This window comes from Rhinopithecus roxellana, chromosome 5, assembly GCF_007565055.1.
Source record: "Rhinopithecus roxellana isolate Shanxi Qingling chromosome 5, ASM756505v1, whole genome shotgun sequence".
Classification (NCBI taxonomy): Eukaryota; Metazoa; Chordata; class Mammalia; order Primates; family Cercopithecidae; genus Rhinopithecus; species Rhinopithecus roxellana.
The window spans coordinates 49209337-49229149 of NC_044553.1; the positions used below are offsets into that span (position 1 = coordinate 49209337).

General features: G+C 45.8%; 1 protein-coding gene across 1 annotated transcript in view; it reads left to right on the forward strand.

Annotated features, from left to right (window-relative positions):
* The first annotated feature begins 6757 nt into the window (after positions 1 to 6757).
* SPTSSA (serine palmitoyltransferase small subunit A) overlaps positions 6758 to 19813 on the forward strand; it is a 36321-nt gene continuing 23265 nt past the window's right edge. The window contains exon 1 of the mRNA XM_010372259.2: positions 6758 to 6940. Within this exon, the coding sequence (XP_010370561.1) occupies positions 6829 to 6940 (112 nt within the window). The 5' untranslated portion in view covers positions 6758 to 6828. The remainder of the gene's footprint in view (positions 6941 to 19813) is intronic.

Below are 19813 nucleotides of genomic sequence, written 5' to 3' on the forward strand. Positions count from 1 at the left end.
TTAAATACATCCTGTCAGCAGGTGGAATAAAGACTTGAAGTGCTGTTTGGGATCCAAAGGGAGGGCCGAGCCACCTGAGGAAGCAGGCATGAATGGGGAGAGGCAGAGGAGACAACAGATCTTTAGGAATGCAGAAGAAAATAGTTTTTTTAAAAGGAATCCAAGGAGCAGTGAGAACTCCAGGAGAAGTTTGGATAGTGTAGTGTGGTAGAAACCAAGGCTGTGGGGAGTTTTTAGAAGGTAGAAATGTTCAGTAGTGGCTGGGCACGGTGGCTCATGCCTGTAATCCCAGCACTTTGGGAGGCTGAGGTGGGCAGATCACCTGAGGTCGGGAGTTTGAGACCAGCCTGGCTAACATGGTGAAACCCTGTCTCTACTAAAAATATAAAATTAGCCAGGTGTGGTGGTGCGCACCTGTAGTCCCAGCTGCTAGGGAGGCTGAGGCAGAAGAATTGCCTGAACCCAGGAGGCAGAGGTTGCAGTGAGTCGAGATTGTGCCATTGCACTCCAGTCTGGGTGACAGAGTGAGACTCTGTCTCAAAAAAAAAAAAAAAAAAAAAAAAAGTTCAGTAGTGTGAAATGCTGCAGAGAGGTTCAGTAAGAAGATGATTAAACTTCATTGAATTTGGCTTGAAGGAAGTTTTGGTGAACTTGAGGAAATGGTTTCACTAAAGGGTAGAGAGAGAACCCAGATTTTGTATATTTTGGAGGGGTGGTTGGGCTAGGTCTTAAGGTACCCAACGAGAGGAATGGTGGCTTTAGGTATCACCACAGCTGCAGGTACTTCGCAGCCAAAAAACGATAGCTTAATGTAATTTTGTAACTCTCATTCCAAAAAAAGGATTTGGACCAGCAAAGTGGGGAGAAGTAGTTCAAAAAGGGCAGAAAGATTAGCTGAGAATGTTTGGAAGGTGCAGGAAAGTGGGAGAGGAGAGAGAGGAGACTCTTGATCTGTGACAGAAAGTGACAAAGTCCAAGAGGAGGGCATAGCTTTACAGATTAGAGACAACTCTCATGAGGCTGGGAGAAAATGTGGGGTGGTAAGTGTAGGGTGGTGATGGTTGTGAGCAAGGGGAGGGCTTGTAAAGGATGTTTGGAGGATCTCAGAGCATTGGGAGAGCACAAGAGAGGCAGAGCAGGAGGGAGGCTGCCCACTGAGTGCAGAGTAAGAGAATTGGATAGAATTGGGCAGTTTAAGAAGCTGTGAAACCGTACTGAAAAAAAAAAATACTAGATATTTAGCAAATGTTTCTTGTAGTATAAAGAGCATACAAAAAAAGGAAAATATATTCTTTTTTTTTTTGAGACACAGTTTCACTTTGTTGCCCAGGCCGGAGTGCAGTGGCCCAATCTTGGCTTACTGCAACCTCTGCCTCCCAGGTTCAAGCGATTCTTGTGCTTCAGCCTCCAGAATAGCTGGGACTACAAGTGCATGCCACCATTCCCAGCTAGTTTTTGTATTATTAATAGAGATGAGGTTTTGCCATGTTGGCCAGGCTGGTCTCAAACTCCTGACCTTAAGTGATCTGCCTGCCTTGGTCTCCCAAAGTGCTGGGATTATAGGTGTGAGCCACCGTGCCCGTCTCAAATATTCATTGTTCATACCCATCTAAAAACTGTTAATTTTCACACAACTCTGAAAATATATAGTAACTAGATCCTTAATAAACGCTGGTTGAATTAAGGTCTATTTATTAGATTTCAGCTAGGCACTGACCTCATTTATGAACACAACTATGTGGCTGTGTGTGTGTGTGTGTTTCTTTTAAGTTGCTGCAGTTGGCATTCTATTTTTTTTTTCTTATTTTTTGCATACCCAACTCAGACCTAATTGTGCCAGTAGCTTTGACCCAGGGCTCTGCTTTGAAGAGGCTGGCAGCCCTGTGCTGACATGCTTTCCTATGCCCCTTCTCCTCTCTAGGCAGAGGGCCTGAGGTGGGGCAGTCTTCATGGGCTATTGGTTGCTTCCATCACCTGCCTCACCTGCTACCTCAGGGCTGAGCTTTGCTAACGCACAAAATGACTTCTTAGTAACATGTATTTGAAAGACTAAAAGTGAGTCAAGGTCCTGGTTTGCTGATTGGACAGCAATCAGTGGTTGTCCCATAGTCCTGGAAACCACTTGGGTTCTGCTGGTGTCTGTCCTGATGCTGCTTTGAGTCAGATGTTGAGGTCAGCCTGGCCCACTTTGCCATCAGCATTACGTTGCTTAAGGTACCAATGTTCTGCCTTCTCATTCTGCCCTGGTATTTTCATCTTCCAGGAACATCACTGCAACTGAACCCTTCTTGCCAACCCTCTCTCTCTTGCCCCCGACTTCACTTTCCTGTATAAACAAAGACTCCTCTACTGTCACCCTCTTTGGGAACACTCTATCTCTTTCTTTTCCCCTGAGGATATGACCTAAGTCCTCCTACCACAGAGCTGGGGGTGGGACTGGGGGTGGGGTGGGATTGGCTTTCTGCTTGCTCTCCAGTACTGCCTCCTAACCAAAACCATGTGCCACTGGGCTTTGCCCCCTTCATCCGCCTGTGTCCTGAGCTTTTCTCTACACTCACTGCAGACTTTGACATTTGCTTTATAGACTTTCCCTCTCGACACTTAGTCCTGCCATTATCCTGAACAACTTTATCTTTCCTGTGGTCTTTACTATCCTTTCCACTCCACTTTAGCTGCCTATCCCATGGTCACAACCTGTGCCTGATCTTTGTCTAAGACTGGCCTATTTCTGTACTCCTAAGCTTCAGAAGCACAGCTGTGGCCTTCCTCCTCCAACACAGACTCTCTCTCATGCACCTACTCCTACAGTTTCCAACCTCACACAGCTCTGGACTACCCCATTTTATCTTTTTATCATTTACTTCCCTCTGTGACCTAATTCTTGAAGTCATTATTTCAATTATTCTCTCTCCATCAACCTTTTTGCTTATTTCTCCCTTGTATCCATCCAGCAAACCCTGCCTTGGAGGAAGTCTCCTAACTCAACTTCTCTAGTTCTATATATACGCGGTACTTGTGTATTGTTGGTAAAAACTGTATGGTTTTTCTGCCTGACAATCTTTAGGCAGCTTTAGGAAGCTTCTCCCATCTCCCTTTTTCTTTTTCATACCCTCCACACTTCAACATCTTGCTCACTCTCAACAAGAGGCCTTTATTTTTTCACTAAGAAAACTGAGGTTGTAAGGTAGGGAGTTCCTTAACTTACTCATTTGTCCATCTGGCTCTCATCTTTCCATCCTCCTCCTCTTGGGGAAAGAGCTACCAGTTCCTGTTTATTAAGGGTTTGGATCTGGTCCCCCAGCCCACCATCTTTATCCATATCTTTACCCTAAGCCCATAAATGTGCTTACCCCTTTCCCATCTGAAAATGAAACCAAACTGAAACCCTTGCCACCATTCTATCTCCTTCCCTTCACAAGCAAGCCTCCTGCAAAACTAAGCCTGAATGAACTGTCTTCATGGTTTTACTTCCCGTTCTCTCCTCAGCCTTCTATAATCTGGCTTCTGCCCTATCATCATTCCACAATGAAATGCCGAGTCATTAATCTAGCTCCATGTGGACAAAACAAATTGGCGCTTCCCTTCTTCATTTTGCTTATCCTCCCTGAGCCATTTGCTCTGCTGGCTGTCCCTTCCTCCGTTAGCTTCTCCTGTATGTCTCTCCTCATTGCTGTCAAATCTTAAGTAGCTCCTTTCCTGTATTGGCTTCCTTTGGACTCTCATTGGTCAAATGCCAGAATCTCTGGGTTTATTCTGTACCCTGCTCTTCCCGTTCTATGTGCTTTCCTTGGGTGACCTCATCTGCTCTTCTGGCTTCAATGACCAGGGACATATTGAAAATTCATATGCCTCTAGTTCTGTTCAGGCTTCACTTCTGAGTTCCAAACCATGTGCTTAGTTGTCCCCTGGATACCTCCACTTAAATATCCCTCAGGTACCTCAGACATAGCTTCATCCTAACAAAATCAATACCTTTTCAGCCAAACGTCTTCCCTCGGATTCTCTGTATTGTCATCATCCAGGATCTCAGCCTCTTTTCCTCATTTCTAGTCAGTCACAAACTTTAGTGAGATGAGGTGGTAGGGCTGGTTTCCAAGAGACACGCAGTGGATTGGGAGCTACTAACAGTGAGGACAACCACCTGGCAGAAATGCTGCTAGGGAGAGGGCCCAGTAAAGGAAGGGTGGCTATGGGTGAGTGATGCTTCCAATCTTGGGTAAATTTTACATAGCATCACCAGATGCTGAGGGTAGTTGGAGTTCTCGAGGAAAAAGGAACAGAGCTTGCCTGTGCCCAAACAGGAATAGGGACAGAAAGAAGTCCAAAACAGTTAAGTTTGAAAGTAGGAGGGCATGTGTACCTGGATCTCTGAGGTGTAAGGAGGTTCCAAGTGAGGGGTAAGGAAGACTACCTTTGTGATGTCTTCCCAACCTGTTTTTTTCCTCAGTAGCCTCCAGGCTACTGCCCCCACCCAAGTCTTGTTCCGAAAGCAACTTTTTTTTTTTTTTTAAACAGTCTAGCTCTTGTTGCCCAGGCTGAAGTTCAATGGCGCGATCTCGGTTTACTACAACCTGCGCCTCCTGGGTTCAAGCAATTCTCCTGCCTCAGCCTCCCAAATAGTTGAGATTACAGGCACCCACCACACACCTGGCTACTTTTTTTGTATTTTTAGTAGAGACGAGGTTTTACCATGTTGGCCAGGCTGGTCTGGAACTCTTGACCTCAGGTGATCCACCCGCTTTGGACTCCCAAAGTGCTGGGATTACAGGTGTGAGCCACCGTGCCCAGCCCTGAAAGAAAATCTTATTTAAGCTGTTGGCTCTAGTAACTTTTGGACATCAAGTTAAAAATTTCTTAGTTTCTCAAACAAGGTCCCTCAGAATATAGTCCGTATTTGCTATCTACGCCCATCTCTTGCTACTGCATACACATTATTTTTGCTCCAGCCACATGGAAGTTCTTCCAGTCCTCTAAAAACATCACAACTTCATCCTTAGAGTGTCTGTCTCACCCACTCTTCCCCAGGCTCATTCATTCTTCCATTTCTGCTTGTCCTTCAACACTCAGTTCAAGCACCATCTCCTAGAAGCCTTTCACAAGCCCGATCTGATTTTGTCTGGGCTATCTTGGTATCCTAAAGGATAGGATCCACAAAAATATCATTTGCCACATCTCACTGTAATCCATTAAGTTGCCTCTCTTCCCCAGTAGACTGGGTACTTTATGAAGGCAGGTCTCAGTCTATCTTTTTTGCTATCCCCAATGTCTGGCACTTGATATTACTTAACTCTTTTCTTTTTTTTTCTTCCTTCCTTCCTTCCTTCCTTCCTTCCTTCCTTCCTTCCTTCCTTCCTTCCTTCCTTCCTTCCTTCCTTCCTTCCTTCTTTCCTTCCTTCCTTCCTTCCTTCTCTTTCTCTCTGTCTCTTTCCTTTCTTTCCTTCCTTTCTTTTGCTCTGTCACCTAAGATGGAGTGCAGTGGTGCCATCCTGGCTCACTGCAACCTCGACCTCCCGTGCTCGAGCAATCCTCCCGCCTCAACCTCCTGAGTAGCTGGGACTACAGGTGCACGCCACCACCCCTGGCTAACTTTTTTTTTTTGTAGAGATGGGGTTTCACCATGTTGCTCAGGCTGGTCTCGACTTCCTGTACTCAAGAGATCCGCGAGCCTCAGCCTCCCAAAGTGCTTGGATTACAGTCATGAGCCACTGCGCTTGGCTGGCACTTGATAGTTTTAAATAAATAGTTATTAACCATGAAACTTTTAAAGTTTAAGCAATAGGCTGTTCAACCTGGAAGACTTTTTAACATTTAAACAGCAGGCCATTTAATTGTGGCATTTCACATACTACACCAGTGTATGGAGCTCCTGGTGGCCAGTGCAATGTTGCTGATCCATTTGGCAGTGGGAAAATCCGGGCATCCAGGAGTGCATTTCTAGGAGGTATCTCCAGCCCTCACACCAATCTCAAACTGCCTGTCATCTGCAGAACCCACTAGATCAGCGCGCTTCTGGCCTTGACCCACTTGGTGGTTAACTACAGCCACTAAGAGGTGGGCAGATATTTATTTTTGGTAAGTGGTCTTTGGGTTAGGGAGTGCATGGGTTATGTCCGTCTAGATGGGTGTGTTTTTGTGTGTGTGCATGGGCGGGGGAAGGGAGGAAGGAGGCCGAATGTGCATCCCTTCTACAGGGACGCCTTTCCAGACCTCCTTATTAGATGGCATTCACCTCCTCACCCTCTCTCAGCCCCTTATTCTCCTCTTACACCGATCACGACTTGATTAATGCCTGTCTCCCAGCTAGGCCGCCAGCTGCACGAGGTAAGGAACCGAAGGCATTCCGGTTCTCCCTGGCAATCCCCCTCCTCAGAAGGATGCCTGAGGCATAACAAGTGTACCAGAAATATTTATTCCGCAACCGCTCTGGGCCAGTCTGGATGGACCCAGCGCCCGCTGGGCTGCGGGGGCCGGGGCCCCCGGCCGGCACTGACGCCCCGCCCACCACCGGCAGGCCCCGGCGGGGCGCGGCGCGGCCGGTTGCTCTCGCGGGGACCGTTCTCTGGATCGCGTGGGCGATGCCCAGGCGGGGAAGCGGGAGGGAACGACGGGACGCGAGGTAGCGGCCTGGCCAATGAGCGCGGGTCGGGCGGGGCTCGGGGCCGGCGGCCGGGGAGCGCGCGGGGCTGGGCGTGCCGCGGGTGACGGCGGGGCCGGGCGGGCCAATGGGCGCTGGGTGGCGGGCGGGCGGGCCTGGCTGCCGGGGGCTTTAGGACGTGAGCGGGCGGCCGGCCGGACAGACTTACGTGTGAGCTGCATCGCGGGAGGCGTATGGCGGGGATGGCGCTGGCGCGGGCCTGGAAGCAGATGTCCTGGTTCTACTACCAGTACCTGCTGGTCACGGCGCTCTACATGCTGGAGCCCTGGGAGCGGACGGTGTTCAGTATCCTGTCCGGGTCGCGGGCGCTGGGCCCGGGGTGGGGGTGCGGGCCGCGGGGCCGCAGCTCCCAGGCCCCGGGCCTGGGGTGGAGGTTGGAGCAGCGGCCTCGCGGGTCCTGTGCTTGGAAGCCGAGGAGTAGAGGGGGCAGGGGGAGGTCTGGGGGCCCAGGGCCGCGCTTGCAGGGTTAAGTGGGAGGTGGGGGAGGCGAGAACTCTTGAGATCCGGAGTCACCCGTGAGTCGCTGGACCCAAGGAGGAAGCGTCTTGATTCCTGGAGGAAATCCCCGAGGGTGATGTGTAACCCAGTGTGTCGCCTGCACTTCAGCCGCGCCTGCCTTTGGTTCAGTCCCCTGTTCCTGTAGGAGGCGGGGATCATGTAACAGTACGTCGCTCCCGGCTTGGACGCCGTTGACCTTAAAGTGTTCCTGATTTAGTTGGCTTTGGGTCTACCAAGAATTCTAACCAGTTAACCAGCTTTTAAGCCAGGTTCTGAATTTGTAGGCATGACACTCCAGTAGTTTTTGAAAGCAGTTTAAGTTATTGTATCTTTTTGGTCTTCAAGGTGGGGAGTTTTAAAAGTGTGTTTATTGCTTCTTTGCACCGTCCGTAGAAGTCGGCCTGAAAAGTGGTGTAATTTGTGGTTAGTTGTCGGTAGGGTTTGAAACTCTGTTTTGGTGGATAGTTAGTAAATTATTGTTAATGACTGTTGAGTAGTTACTATAAGCAAAGCATTTGTGCAGAGCACGTTGTCTGTATCTTAACTCATCTAACTTTGAGAACTTCAATTAATAACTCAGGATTGTGAAGATAGGCTCCCTGAAAGTCTGATGTTTCTTGTCTCTGCTTGTCCATATTGACATCCTTTGATGATATTCTTGCAGATTAAATACTGATAATGAAGTAGATGTAAGTTTTTACAAACTCAGGCCAATACGAAACAGATATTTCACAAAACATGTTTAGTTTATCCACGTTCTCTCCTTTTCAGTGTGATTTAGTTGGAGTAGCTTACTTCAGAACAACTTTGGGAATGCATTGTTGCATTCCAGTGAGTGACTGAGGTAATTTCATTCCAAGCCTTATCAAGTGTGTTTGTTTTGAAATAGCTTAAGGTTGTACTCAAAGCTGAGTCTTTTGTTTCAGCACTTTTGAAGAATTTGAGATGCTTTCAAAGCAGTTTATTTATTAGGAATTTAAGAACCAGAATGCATATTTTGGATTTAGACACTGAAGATAGCTTGCTTTGATTTCCTTCACCATTTATTTGTAGCTGCACTTTAGTCTCACTCTTTAGGGCTCACAGGGCCATGCCTTGTAAAATACATACTTAAATGCGTATTTAATAGAAGTCTCTCAGTAGAAGCAAGCGTATCTTGACTCACATAACACATCCTAAAATTAATTTAAACAATGCTGGGTTAAATTGAAGCTCTTTAAATCAGAGGTTGAATGTAGAGTGCACTATTAGAATATAGTATAGATTTTACACCTAAAAGCTTTTACACCTAAAATCTAATATAGATTTTACACACTAAAATGCTACAGTTATCAATGATGTTAAGATTTTTCTGTTATGTTGCAATAGTGATGGTATCCTATAAAGAACTAGGTGATGGCTTTTTTGGGGGATGGAGAAATAAATTATGAAATGAAATTCAGTGCCTTAGTAGATATTTGCCTTTAATGTTTTTGAGTTACCATTGGTTTAGCGACCAAGTAGTTTCAATTTTTTTTTTCAAATAGGTGACAACTGCAACCAACTGACATCCAGTATTATAGAACCTTATGATTTTAAACTTAAGATTAAAAAAAGTCTTATTTCAAATTTCATGTTATTGAATTAACTTAGGTTAGAAATGCAATCATTTGACATAAGCCAGTCTTGAATTACTATCAGCTGTTGTATTTATATTTTTCCACTTCAACTTCTAGAATCATTTAAAACTATCTGGTAGTTTGGAACATCAATTGGAGATTGAATCCTCGTTTTAGCTTGGCGGAAGAACTGAATGAGAAAGCTGTATTTTTTTTTCCCCCAACTTGTCAGAAGGCCTACTGTGAAGTACTTTGAATTTCATAAATCCATTAACGATTAGTAAGCTTCACCCAGAACTGATTTGTGGCCAGCTACATGGTGTTAAAGGAAAGAGGCATACTTTCTACAGCTTAAACATTACATTCAACTTAATCATCAATCCTAGAAACCTAAAATTTAGAGAAATTTGCCTCTGCCGGTCTGAAAATTGGTCTCTGTCTGAGTTAGAAGTCCTGAACAGAGGAAGACTTTAGATTGATTTCTTTTCTTTGTGTGTGTGTGTGTGTGTGTGTGTGAGATGGAGTTTTGCTCTTGTTACCAGGCTGGAGTGCAATGGCATGATTTCGGCTCACTGCAACCTCCGCCTCCCAGTTTCAAGTGTTTCTCCTGCCTCAGCCTCCAGAATAGCCAGGATTACAGGCGCCTGCCGCCATGCCCGGCTAATATTTGTATTTTTAGTGGAGATGGGGTTTCACCACCTTGGCCAGGCTGGTCTCCAGCTCCTGACTTCAAGTGATCTGCCCGCCACAGCCTCCCAAAATGCTGGGATTACAGGCATGAACTACCATGCCTGGCCAGATTAATTTTCTTTTTTTTCTTTTTCTTTTTTTTTTTTGAGATGGAGTCTCTGTCCCCCAGGCTGGAGTGTGGTGGTGCAATCTTGGCTGACTGCAGCCTTTGCATCCGGGATTCAAGCAATGCTCCTGCTTCAGCCTCCCGAGGTAGCTGGGATTACAGGTGCCCACCAACACGCCCATCTAATTTTTGTATTTTTAGTAGAGCCAGGGTTGGGGGTGGGGTGAGGGAGTGGTTTTACCATGTTAGCCAGTCTGGTCTCAAACTCTGACCTCAAGTGATCTGCCCACCTCGGCCTCCCAGAGTGTTGGGATTACAGGCGTGAGCCAACGCGCCTGGCCCAGATTAATTTCTTAAAGAGGATAGATGCATTAGTTTACATTTCCTTGCTGTATAATGCCTTTTTAAAAATTTGAAGTTGTTGGCCTAGTGTGGTGGTGGGTGCCTGAAATCCCAACTACTTGGGAGGCTGAGGCAGGAGAATCGCTTGAACCCGGGAGGTGGAGGTTGCAGTGAGCCGAGATCACGCCACTACACTCCAGCCTTGGTGACAGAGCAAGATTCCGTCTCAAAAACAAAAAACAAAAAACAAAACAAAACAAAAAAGAATCTCAATTGAATATAAGTATTTTTGAACTTACCTATGTAAGGAAATTGCTATTTATAAAAAAGATTTTAAGATGTGTTTTTAAGGAAAAGCCTCTATTGGGTCAAGTCAGACACATTGTAAATAGTTCTTGAAACAGTGAGATTTATGAATAAGTTTTGTAAATTCTTCCTCACTAGGGCCTATATGCTAAGTTTTCTTTTACCATGTGTCTTGTCTTTTCTTTCTTTGTATTTTTTTTTCGAGACAGTCTTGCTCTGTCACCCAGGCTGGAGTGCAGTGGTGCGATCTCGGTTCACTGCAGCCTCTGCCTCTGGGACTCAGGCGATTCTCCTGCCTCAGCCTCCCGAGTAGTTAGGACTACAGGCCGTGCCACCATGCCTGGCTAAATTTTTGTATTTTTAGTTAAGGTGGGGTTTCACCATGTTAGCCAGGCTGGTCTTGAACTCCTGACCTCAAGTGATCCACCCACTTCAGCTTCCCGAAGTGCTGGGATTGATTACAAGCATGAGCCCAGATACCTGGGCTACCATCTGTCTTCTGATAAGACATTTGAAGTGATACATTAGCATTTGGTTTGTCAAGGAATATTTGAACTTCTTCGTGTGCAGACATGTTTCTATCTTACAGAGAAATGGGACATGACACCCGCATTAAGACAAAAGATAACAATAAAAAAAGAATCTGGTAAGTGCTAATTAGTATTACAGTATGTACTATAAAAGGAGACCTACCATAGACTGAGAACCACTTACCTCATCTCAGGAGGAGACATTTTTTTTTTTTTTTTTTTTTTTTTTTTGAGACGGAGTCTCGCTCTGTCGCCCGGGCTGGAGTGCAGTGGCCGAATCTCAGCTCACTGCAAGCTCCGCCTCCCGGGTTTACGCCATTCTCCTGCCTCAGCCTCCCGAGTAGCTGGGACTACAGGCGCCCGCCACCTCACCCGGCTAGTTTTTTGTATTTTTTAGTAGAGACAGGGTTTCACCATGTTAGCCAGGATGGTCTCGATCTTCTGACCTCGTGATCCGCCCGTCTCGGCCTCCCAAAGCGCTGGGATTACAGGCTTGAGCCACCGCGCCCGGCCAGGAGGAGACATTTTTAACATACGTTTCAAAAGTTTCCTTTCCCTACTGGCATCCAAAGGTGGGAAAGAAAAGACCAGGTTTTGGCCGGGCGTGGTGGCTCACACCTGTAATCCCAGCACTTTGGGAGGCCGAGGTGTGTGGGTCACAAGGTCAGGAGATCGAGACCAACCTGGCTAACACAGTGAAACCCTGTCTCTACTAAAAATACAAAAAACTAGCCGGGCGAGGTGGTGGGCGCCTGTAGTCCCAGCTACTCGGGAGGCTGAGACAGGAGAATGGCGTGAACCCAGGAGGCGGAGCTTGCAGTGAGCCGAGATTGCGCCACTGCACTCCAGCCTGGGCGACAGAGAGAGACTCCCTCTCAATAAAAAAAAAGAAAAGAAAAGACCAGGTTTTGTAATCAAGAGAGGCTTTTGTAACAGTGAGACTGGCCCTGAAGTACCTCACTGGATAACATTGTAACCATGCCTTGTTGAGAGGTGAAAAAACTAAGAATAGTTTGTTAAAATAATTTGAATCAACTTTGGGAGGCTGAGGTGGATGGATCACCTGTGGTCAAGAGTTCAAGGCCAGCTTGGCCAGCATGGTGAATTCTTGTCGCTACTAAAAATACAAAAATTAGTGGGGCATGGTGGCTGGTGCCTGTAGTCCCAGCTACACAGGAGGCTGAGGCAGGAGAATTGCTTGAACCTGGGAGGCGAAGGTTGTAGTGAGCCAAGATGGCGCCCTTATACACCATCCTGGGCAACAGAGCAAATACTCTGTCTCAAAATAATAATAATAATTTGAATCAGAAGTATGCTATTTTAATCGTTTTTCTTTTTTTTTTTTTTTTGAGATGGAGTCTCGCTCTGTTACCCAGGCTGGAGTGCAGTGGTGCCATCTTGGCTTACTGCAACCTCTACCTCCTGGGTTCAAGCGACTGTCCCGCCTCGCCCTCCCGAGTGATCCACCTGCCTCGGCCTCCCAAAGTGCTGGGATTACAGGCATGTGCCACTGTGCCCGGCCAAGAGTACAGGTGTGTGCCACCACACCTGGCTGATTTTTGTATTTTTTGGTAGAGACAAGATTTCACCATGTTAGCCAGGCTGGTCTTGAACTCCTGTCCTCAGGTGATCTGCCTGCCTCGGCCTCCCAAAGTGCTGGGATTACAGGCATGAGCTACCGTGCCCAGCCTATAATCTTGTTTTATTGATTAAAAAATAGAGTCATAATAGTCTATAATCACGGCTATATTTGCCCATCTCTCTGCTGCTGCTGATGTTTCCATGGCATTTTATTTTAAGCAAAATGTGGGCAGTTTTTTGGTTTATGTTAGGAATTAGATTCCCCCTGAAAGACAGTTCATGTGTCTTGAAAACTTTTTTTTTTCCAGTTTTAAACCACAGTGCTGGGCACACAAATAATGCTTAAAAAACAGTTGTTTATATATTGATTTGTTATTTAATTAATTTATTTATTTTTTGAGACAGGGTTTTGCACTTGTTGCCCAGGCTGGAGTGCAATGGTGTGAACTCGGCTCACTGCAACCTCCGCCTCCCGGGTTCAAGTGATACTCCTGCTTCAGCCTCCCAAGTAGCTGGGATAACAGGCATGCACCACCACGCCTGGCTAATTTCTTGTGTTTTTAGTAGAGATGGGGTTTGTCATGTTGGCCAGGCTGACCTCAAACTCCTGACCTCAGGTGATTCACCCACCTCGGCCTCCCCAAGTGCTGGGATTACAGACGTGAGCCATTGCGGCCAGCTGATTCGTTATTTTAAAGCAATTGCAGAAGTATTTGAGAGTGGGAAAAGAGACCTGATTTTTTTTTTTTTTTAGATGGAATCTCACTGTTGCCTAGGCTGGAGTGTAGTAACGCGATATCGGCTCACTGCAGGCTCCGCTTCCTGGGTTCAACTGATACTCCTGCCTCAGCCTCCCGAGTAGCCGGGATTACAGGCATCTGCCACCATGCCCAGCTAATTTTTGTATTTTTAGTAGAGACGAGGTTTCACCATGTTGGCCAGCCTGGTCTTGAACTCCTGACCTCAGGTGATCCACCTGCCTCGGCCTCCCAAAGTGCTGGGATTACAGGCACGAGCCACCGCGCCCGGCCAAGAAACCTGGTTTTAAACCACTTCTAGAGTGGTTTTGGAGCTTGGCTGCTTCTGATGAACAGAATGCAGTTCTCAGAGAGAACTTAAATTTAAAGAGATTAGGTGAACTTTTTTTCTTTATTATTTTATTTTTTTAAGAGACAGGGTCTTGCTCTGTCACCCAGGCTGGAGTGTTGTGGTGCAATCATAGCTCACTGTAAACTTGAACTCTTGGGCTCAAGTGATCCTCTCGCCTCAGCCTCTTAGCCACCTGAATAGCTGGGCTAATTTTTTTTTTTTTTTTAATTTTTAGTAGAGACAGGGTCTTGCTATGTTGCCCAGGCGGTCTCAAACTCTTGGCCTCAAGTGTTCCTCCCACCTCGGCCTCCCAAAGCATGGGAGAACTTCTTTGACTTATCTTGGAGCTGTTAACAAAATTTACATTGCTTTGTTTACTCATTTGTAAAATGTGTATGTTTGTTGAATTCTACTCCACAAGTATTGTGTACCTTCTATTTGCCAGATACTATTCTAGAAATTGGGGCTATAACTGTAATAAAACATAAATTTTTTCTTCTAATGCCACTAGATAAAGAAATGAAATATATAGATTATTAGATTGTTACAACTGTTATGGATAAAAATAAAGCAGAACAGGATGGAAAGTAAGGCAGAAGGACGTTTTTCTTTTTCTCCTCTTCCCTCCCTCTCTTCCTTCTTTCTTTCCTTTACTTTCCTGCTTTCTTTTTTTGACAGAGTCTTGCTCTGTCACCCAGTCTAGGGTGCAGTGGCATGATCTTGGCTCGAGCTTTTCTGCCACCTCAGCCTCCTGAGTAGCTGGGAATACATTAGGCATGCTCCACCACACCTGGCTAATTTTTTTTTTTTTTTTTGTAGAAACAGGATTTTGCTATGTTGCCCAGGCTGGTCTCCAACTACTGGGCTCAAGTGATCTGCCAGCCTTGGGCTCCCAGAGTGCTAGGACAAGTGTAAACCACCCACCATGCCCAGCTGAGGTTTTTTTTTTTTTTTTTTTTTATTCCCTGCTCCCCAGTTTTAACCAGAGTGGCCAGGAGAAGACATTTGGAAATATTTAAGCAGGGAGATAATTCTAGAGGAATGAGCATTCCAGGCAAAAGGCACAGGATATGCAAATGGCCTGAGGCATGAGGAAGCCTGGCATGTTTCAGGACTAGCAGAGAGGCCAGTTTGGCTGGAGCCCAGTGAAGTGGGGTGTGAATAGCAGGAAAGGTCAGATGATGAAGGGCTTCTCAAGCTAAGATTTGAGGAGATGAAGGCAGGTGCTCATACCTTTTGAATACTTTCACTGGTTAAAATCCAGTAATATTTTTTTTCACTGACATTTTAAAATTTAATAAAGTAGGCAAGTGAACCATAAGAATATACATTTTTGTTGGGAAGGGTAAGGGAAGTCCCCTTCCCATTTTGTTGGGAAGGGGGTAGCCAGAGGTTGGTTGACAAATACGAAATTACAGCTAGATAAGAGGAGTAAGTTCTAGTACTATAGGGTGACTCTGATTAATAATTTATTGTATATTTTCAAATAGCTAGGAGAGCAGATGTTGAATGTTCCCAACACAAATAAAGATAAATATTTGAGGTGATAGATGTGCTAATTACCTTGATTTGAACATTATGCACTGTATACATGTATCAAAATATCACACTATACTCCGTAAATAGGTATAATAATAATAATTTTTTTTTTTTTTTAGATGAAGTTTCACTCTTGTCACCCAGGCTGGAGTACAGTAGCATGCTCTCAGCTCACTGCAACTTCCACGTCCCAGGTTCAAGCAATTCTGCCACATCTTCCCAAGTGGCTGGGATTACAGGCGCCTGCCACCATACCTGGCTAATTTTTGTATTTTTAGTAGAGATGGGGTTTCGCCATGTTGGCCAGGCTGATCTTGAACTCCTGGCCTTAAGTAATCCTCCTGCCTTGGCCTTCCAAAGTTCTGGGATTACAGGCATGAGCCACCATGTCCAGCCAATAGGTACAATTACTTATTATGTGTCAATTAAAAAAATAATAAGTGCTGGCCGGGCGCGGTGGCTCAAGCCTGTAATCCCAGCACTTTGGGAGGCCGAGACGGGCGGATCACGAGGTCAGGAGATCAAGACCATCCTGGCTAACATGGTGAAACCCCATCTCTACTAAAAATACAAAAAACTAGCCGGGCGACCTGGCGGGCGCCTGTAGTCCCAGCTACTCGGGAGGCTGAGGCAGGAGAATGGCGTGAACCCGGGAGGCGGAGCTTGCAGTGAGCTGAGATCCGGCCACTGCACTCCAGCCTGGGCGACAGAGCGAGACTCCGTCTCAAAAAAAAAAAAATAATAATAATAATAAGTGCTGAGTACAGTGGCTTGCACCTGTAATACCAGCTACTTGGTTGACTGAGGTGGGAGGATCACTTGAGCCTAGGAGTTTGAGATCAGACTAAACATAGCAAGACCTGTCTCTAAAAAAAAAATAAAATGATAAAACAATACACATTTTTGGGGCCAGGTGCGGTGGCTCACGCCTGTAATCCCAGCACTTTGGGAGGCCGAGGCGGGCGGATCATGAGGTCAAGAGATTGAGACCATCCTGGCTAACACGCCGCCTCTACTAAAAATACAAAAAAATTAGCTGGGCGTGGTGGTGGGCGCCTGTAGTCCCAGCTACTCGGGAGGCTGAGGCAGGAGAATGGCATGAACCCGAGAGGCAAAGCTTGCAGTGAGCTGAGATTGCACCACTGCACTCCAGCGTGGGTGACAGAGGGAGACTCTGTCTCAAAAAAAAAAAATATATATATATATGTGTGTGTGTGTGTGTGTGTATGTGTATATATATACATATATATGTATATATACACACACACACACATGTTTTTCCTCCCTGGGATTCCAAGCTATTTTCATTTTGGATGGAAAAAAATAGAACCTAAAAGCATTTTTTTTTTCTCATTTTTAATGTGTTGTCCTGAGTTCGTCTGAGTTTCCAAGAAGATGGATTTCATTTCTTCCTTTAGGGAAACTAGGGAGTAGTGTCAGGAAAAATAAGAATTTACACATGTTATCAGATAGAGCCTTCTGGTGTTATTTCAGCTGAGGGAGCTAGGCAGCAGATGTTTTGGGATGTAGGGCAGGAAGAGCAGGATGGATTGGGAGTGCTCAGAGAACTTTCAGGGAGGCATTTGAGTGGGTTTGTTTCTCTTCCCCAACATGGGTAAGAAGGTACAGACCAGGGTACAGAGGTGTACTGGGATGGTGAGTATTCCAGTCAGACTGGCTGGAGCAGGCATTCTTTTGGGAAGAATAGGTGGGAAATAAAGTTGAAAAAGTAGGCTGGGGCCATCCATTAATTCAACAAATACTGTGTGCATTCCTTGTACCAGATGCTGGCTTTGGTGCTTGTGATACATCAGTGAGCAGAAGAGACAAAGATTCCTGCCCTCATGGAACTTTCATAGCAACGAAGTAATAGAAAAGTAGATCATGACCCAGGTGTCAGAAATGTGGGGGTGTGATGGAGTTGTTGGTTTTTGTTTTCGTTTTTTTGTTTTTTGAGACGGTCTCACTCTTTCACCCAGGCTGGAGTGCAGTGGCACGATCTTGGCCCACTGCAACCTCTGCCTCCCGGGTTCAAGTGATTCTCCTGCCTCAGCCTCCCAAGTAGCTGGGATTACAGGCATCTACTGCCATGCCTGGCTAATTTTTGTGTTTTTAGTAGAGATGGGGTTTCGCCATGTTGACCAGACTGGTCTTGAACTTCTAACCTCAGGTGATCTGCCTGCTTTGGCCTCCCAAAGTACTGGGATTATATGCATGAGCCTCTGCGCCCAGTAGACTTGCTGGTTTTTAAAGAGAATATCAGGAGAGGCTTCATGGAGGAGGGAGGGGTATTTGAGCAAAATATAAAGGTGGTAAAGGAGTTAATGTGGGGGAAGAGCAGAGCTGGAACAGCCAGTGCAAAGTCCCTGAGTCAGTAGCCTGCCTGGCATGTGTGAGGAGGGTCACTGAGGCAGGTGTGGCTGGAGCAGAGTGAGCCTGGGCCAAAGTGGTGGGTAGTGAGGCCAGAGAATCAATGGAAGGCCTGTAAGGGCCAGAGGAAGAATAGGCCTTGAGTGAGGAGTGATCCAATTTACCTTTATTTAAGTTTTTTTTTTTTTTTTTTTTGAGACGGAGTTTCACTCTTGTTGCCCAGGCGGGAGTGCAATGGTGTGAACTCGGTTCACCAGAACTTCCACTTCCCAGGTTCAAGTGATTCACCTGCCTCAGCCTCCCAAGTAGCTGGGATTACAGGCATGTACCACTACAGCCGGCTAATTTTGTATTTTTAGTAGAGACAGGGTTTCGCCATGTTGGTCAGGCTGGTCTTGAACTCCTGACCTCAGGTGATCTGCCCACCTCGGCCTCCCAAAGTGCTGGGATTACAGGCGTGAGCCATGGCACCTGGCCCCTTTTATTTAAGTTTTTAAAGGTTAACTCTGGTTATGGGGTTTGGAATAGGCAAAGGTCTGTGAGAGGAGGCAGTGGTAGAGGCAAAAGTCAGTGTTTTGATTTGAGGGTAGTCTTTGAATGATAATGAAAAAAGAGCATTACAAATTTTAAGCTATATGCTATTTTCAGTAGCAACTAAATTATTTTCTTAGATTTTTGCTTTATCCTCAGATGCGTACAACTTAGCATTTTTTAATTCTCACGTGATCCTCCCCCCTCGGCTTCCCAAAGTACTGGGATTACAGACGTGAGCCACCGCACCTGGCCAAAAAGGACTTTTTTTGCATCTCAATATACTAATTAAAGTATTTGGGAGTTTGGAAAATGTGAATTTTTAAGTTGTAAATAAAATAGATTATACATCCTTATGGTTGAAACACAAAAGACACAAAAAGGTAGCTGGTGACAGTCTTCCTTCCACCCCTGCCCGAGCCACCCTGTGACAACCAGTGTCAGCAGTTTCCTGTGCATCTCTCGAGAGATATTCTGTGAATGTATAAAAAATATACTCTTTTTTTTTTTTTTTGAGACAGAGTTTCACTCTTTTGCTTAGGCTGGAGTGCAGTGGCGTGATCTCATCTCATTGCAACCTCTGCCTTCTGGTTTCAAGTGATTCTCCTGCATCAGCCTCCCCAGTAGCTGGGATTACAGGTGCCTGCCACCATACCTTGCTGATTTTTTGTATATTTAGTAGAGACGGAGTTTCACCATGTTAGCCAGGCTGGTCTCGAACTCCCGACCTCATGATCCGCCCGCCTTGGCCTCCCAAAATGCTGGGATTACGGGCGTGAGCCACCATGCCGGCTCCTATTTTTTTTTTTTTTTCTCAAGATGGAGTCTTGATCTGTCACTTAGGCTGGAGTGCAGTGTTACAATCTTGGCTCACTGTAGCCTTGGCCTCCTGGGTTCAAGCAATTCTGCCTCAGCCTCCCGAGTTGCTGGGATTACAGGCGCCCACCACCATACCTGGCTTATTTTTGTATTTTTAGTGGAGATGGGGTTTCACTATGTTGGCCAGCCTGGTCTTGAACTCCTGACCTCAAGTGACCAACCCACCTTGGCCCCCCAAAGTTCTGGGATTACAGGCATGAGCCACTGTACCTGGCTGGGAAATGCACAATCGTAAGATTAGGAAGTAATGTGGGAGAAGTGAATACATTTATAAGGGAGGGTGGGAAGGACAACCAGCAAACCACAAGAATTCTCAGACAGATCAAGCTCTGGGAGTACAGTGGAAGCAGACCACTTTTAACTGGTTTCTCCTTAAAGTATCCTAACCTCCTGAAAAGTTGTCTTGTTATCTCCAGGGCACCACTGCTTTAGTTTGAAGAAAACTGCTCTAGCCTCTTTTACATGTTAGCCTTTATATTTGGCTGATTCAGTGAGAATGTTAGGATATCTCTTAATTGTACTCCTTAGAATATTGACTTTTTCTTTAGTAGTTTTTGGTTGGTAAAGGTAGAAAATAATGAAGCCTGTGCTTAACAAGAACTAAATGGTCTGTACCAGGACAGGCGGAGAACATCATGGTTGGGTTAATGGCAGTGGGAGCCACACATTGATATTCTGCAGCAGTGTTTCAGCATGTGATTCTAGTGATTTGTGAGTAGTGATCACTATAGGCCCTGTCTCCATTTTCTTAAAGACTTTATGATTCCTCCAGACTATGAGTGTTGTAACATTTATGGTACATGGCAGCTAAGATGGGTTTTTTTTTTCCCCCTAAAACAGGGTCTTGCCCTGTTGCCCAGGCTGGAGTTCAGTGGCTGGCATAATCTTTAGTTCACTGTACCCTCGAACTCTTGGGCTCAAGCGATCTTCCCGCCTCAGCTTCCCAAGTAGTGGGGACTACAGGCACACACCACCATGCCTCATTTTTAAATTTTTAGTAGAGACAGGGTCTCACTATATTGCCTAGGTTAGTCTTGAACTCCTGGCCTCAAGCAGTCCTCCTGCATCAGCTTTCCAAAGTGTTGGGATTGTAGGTGTG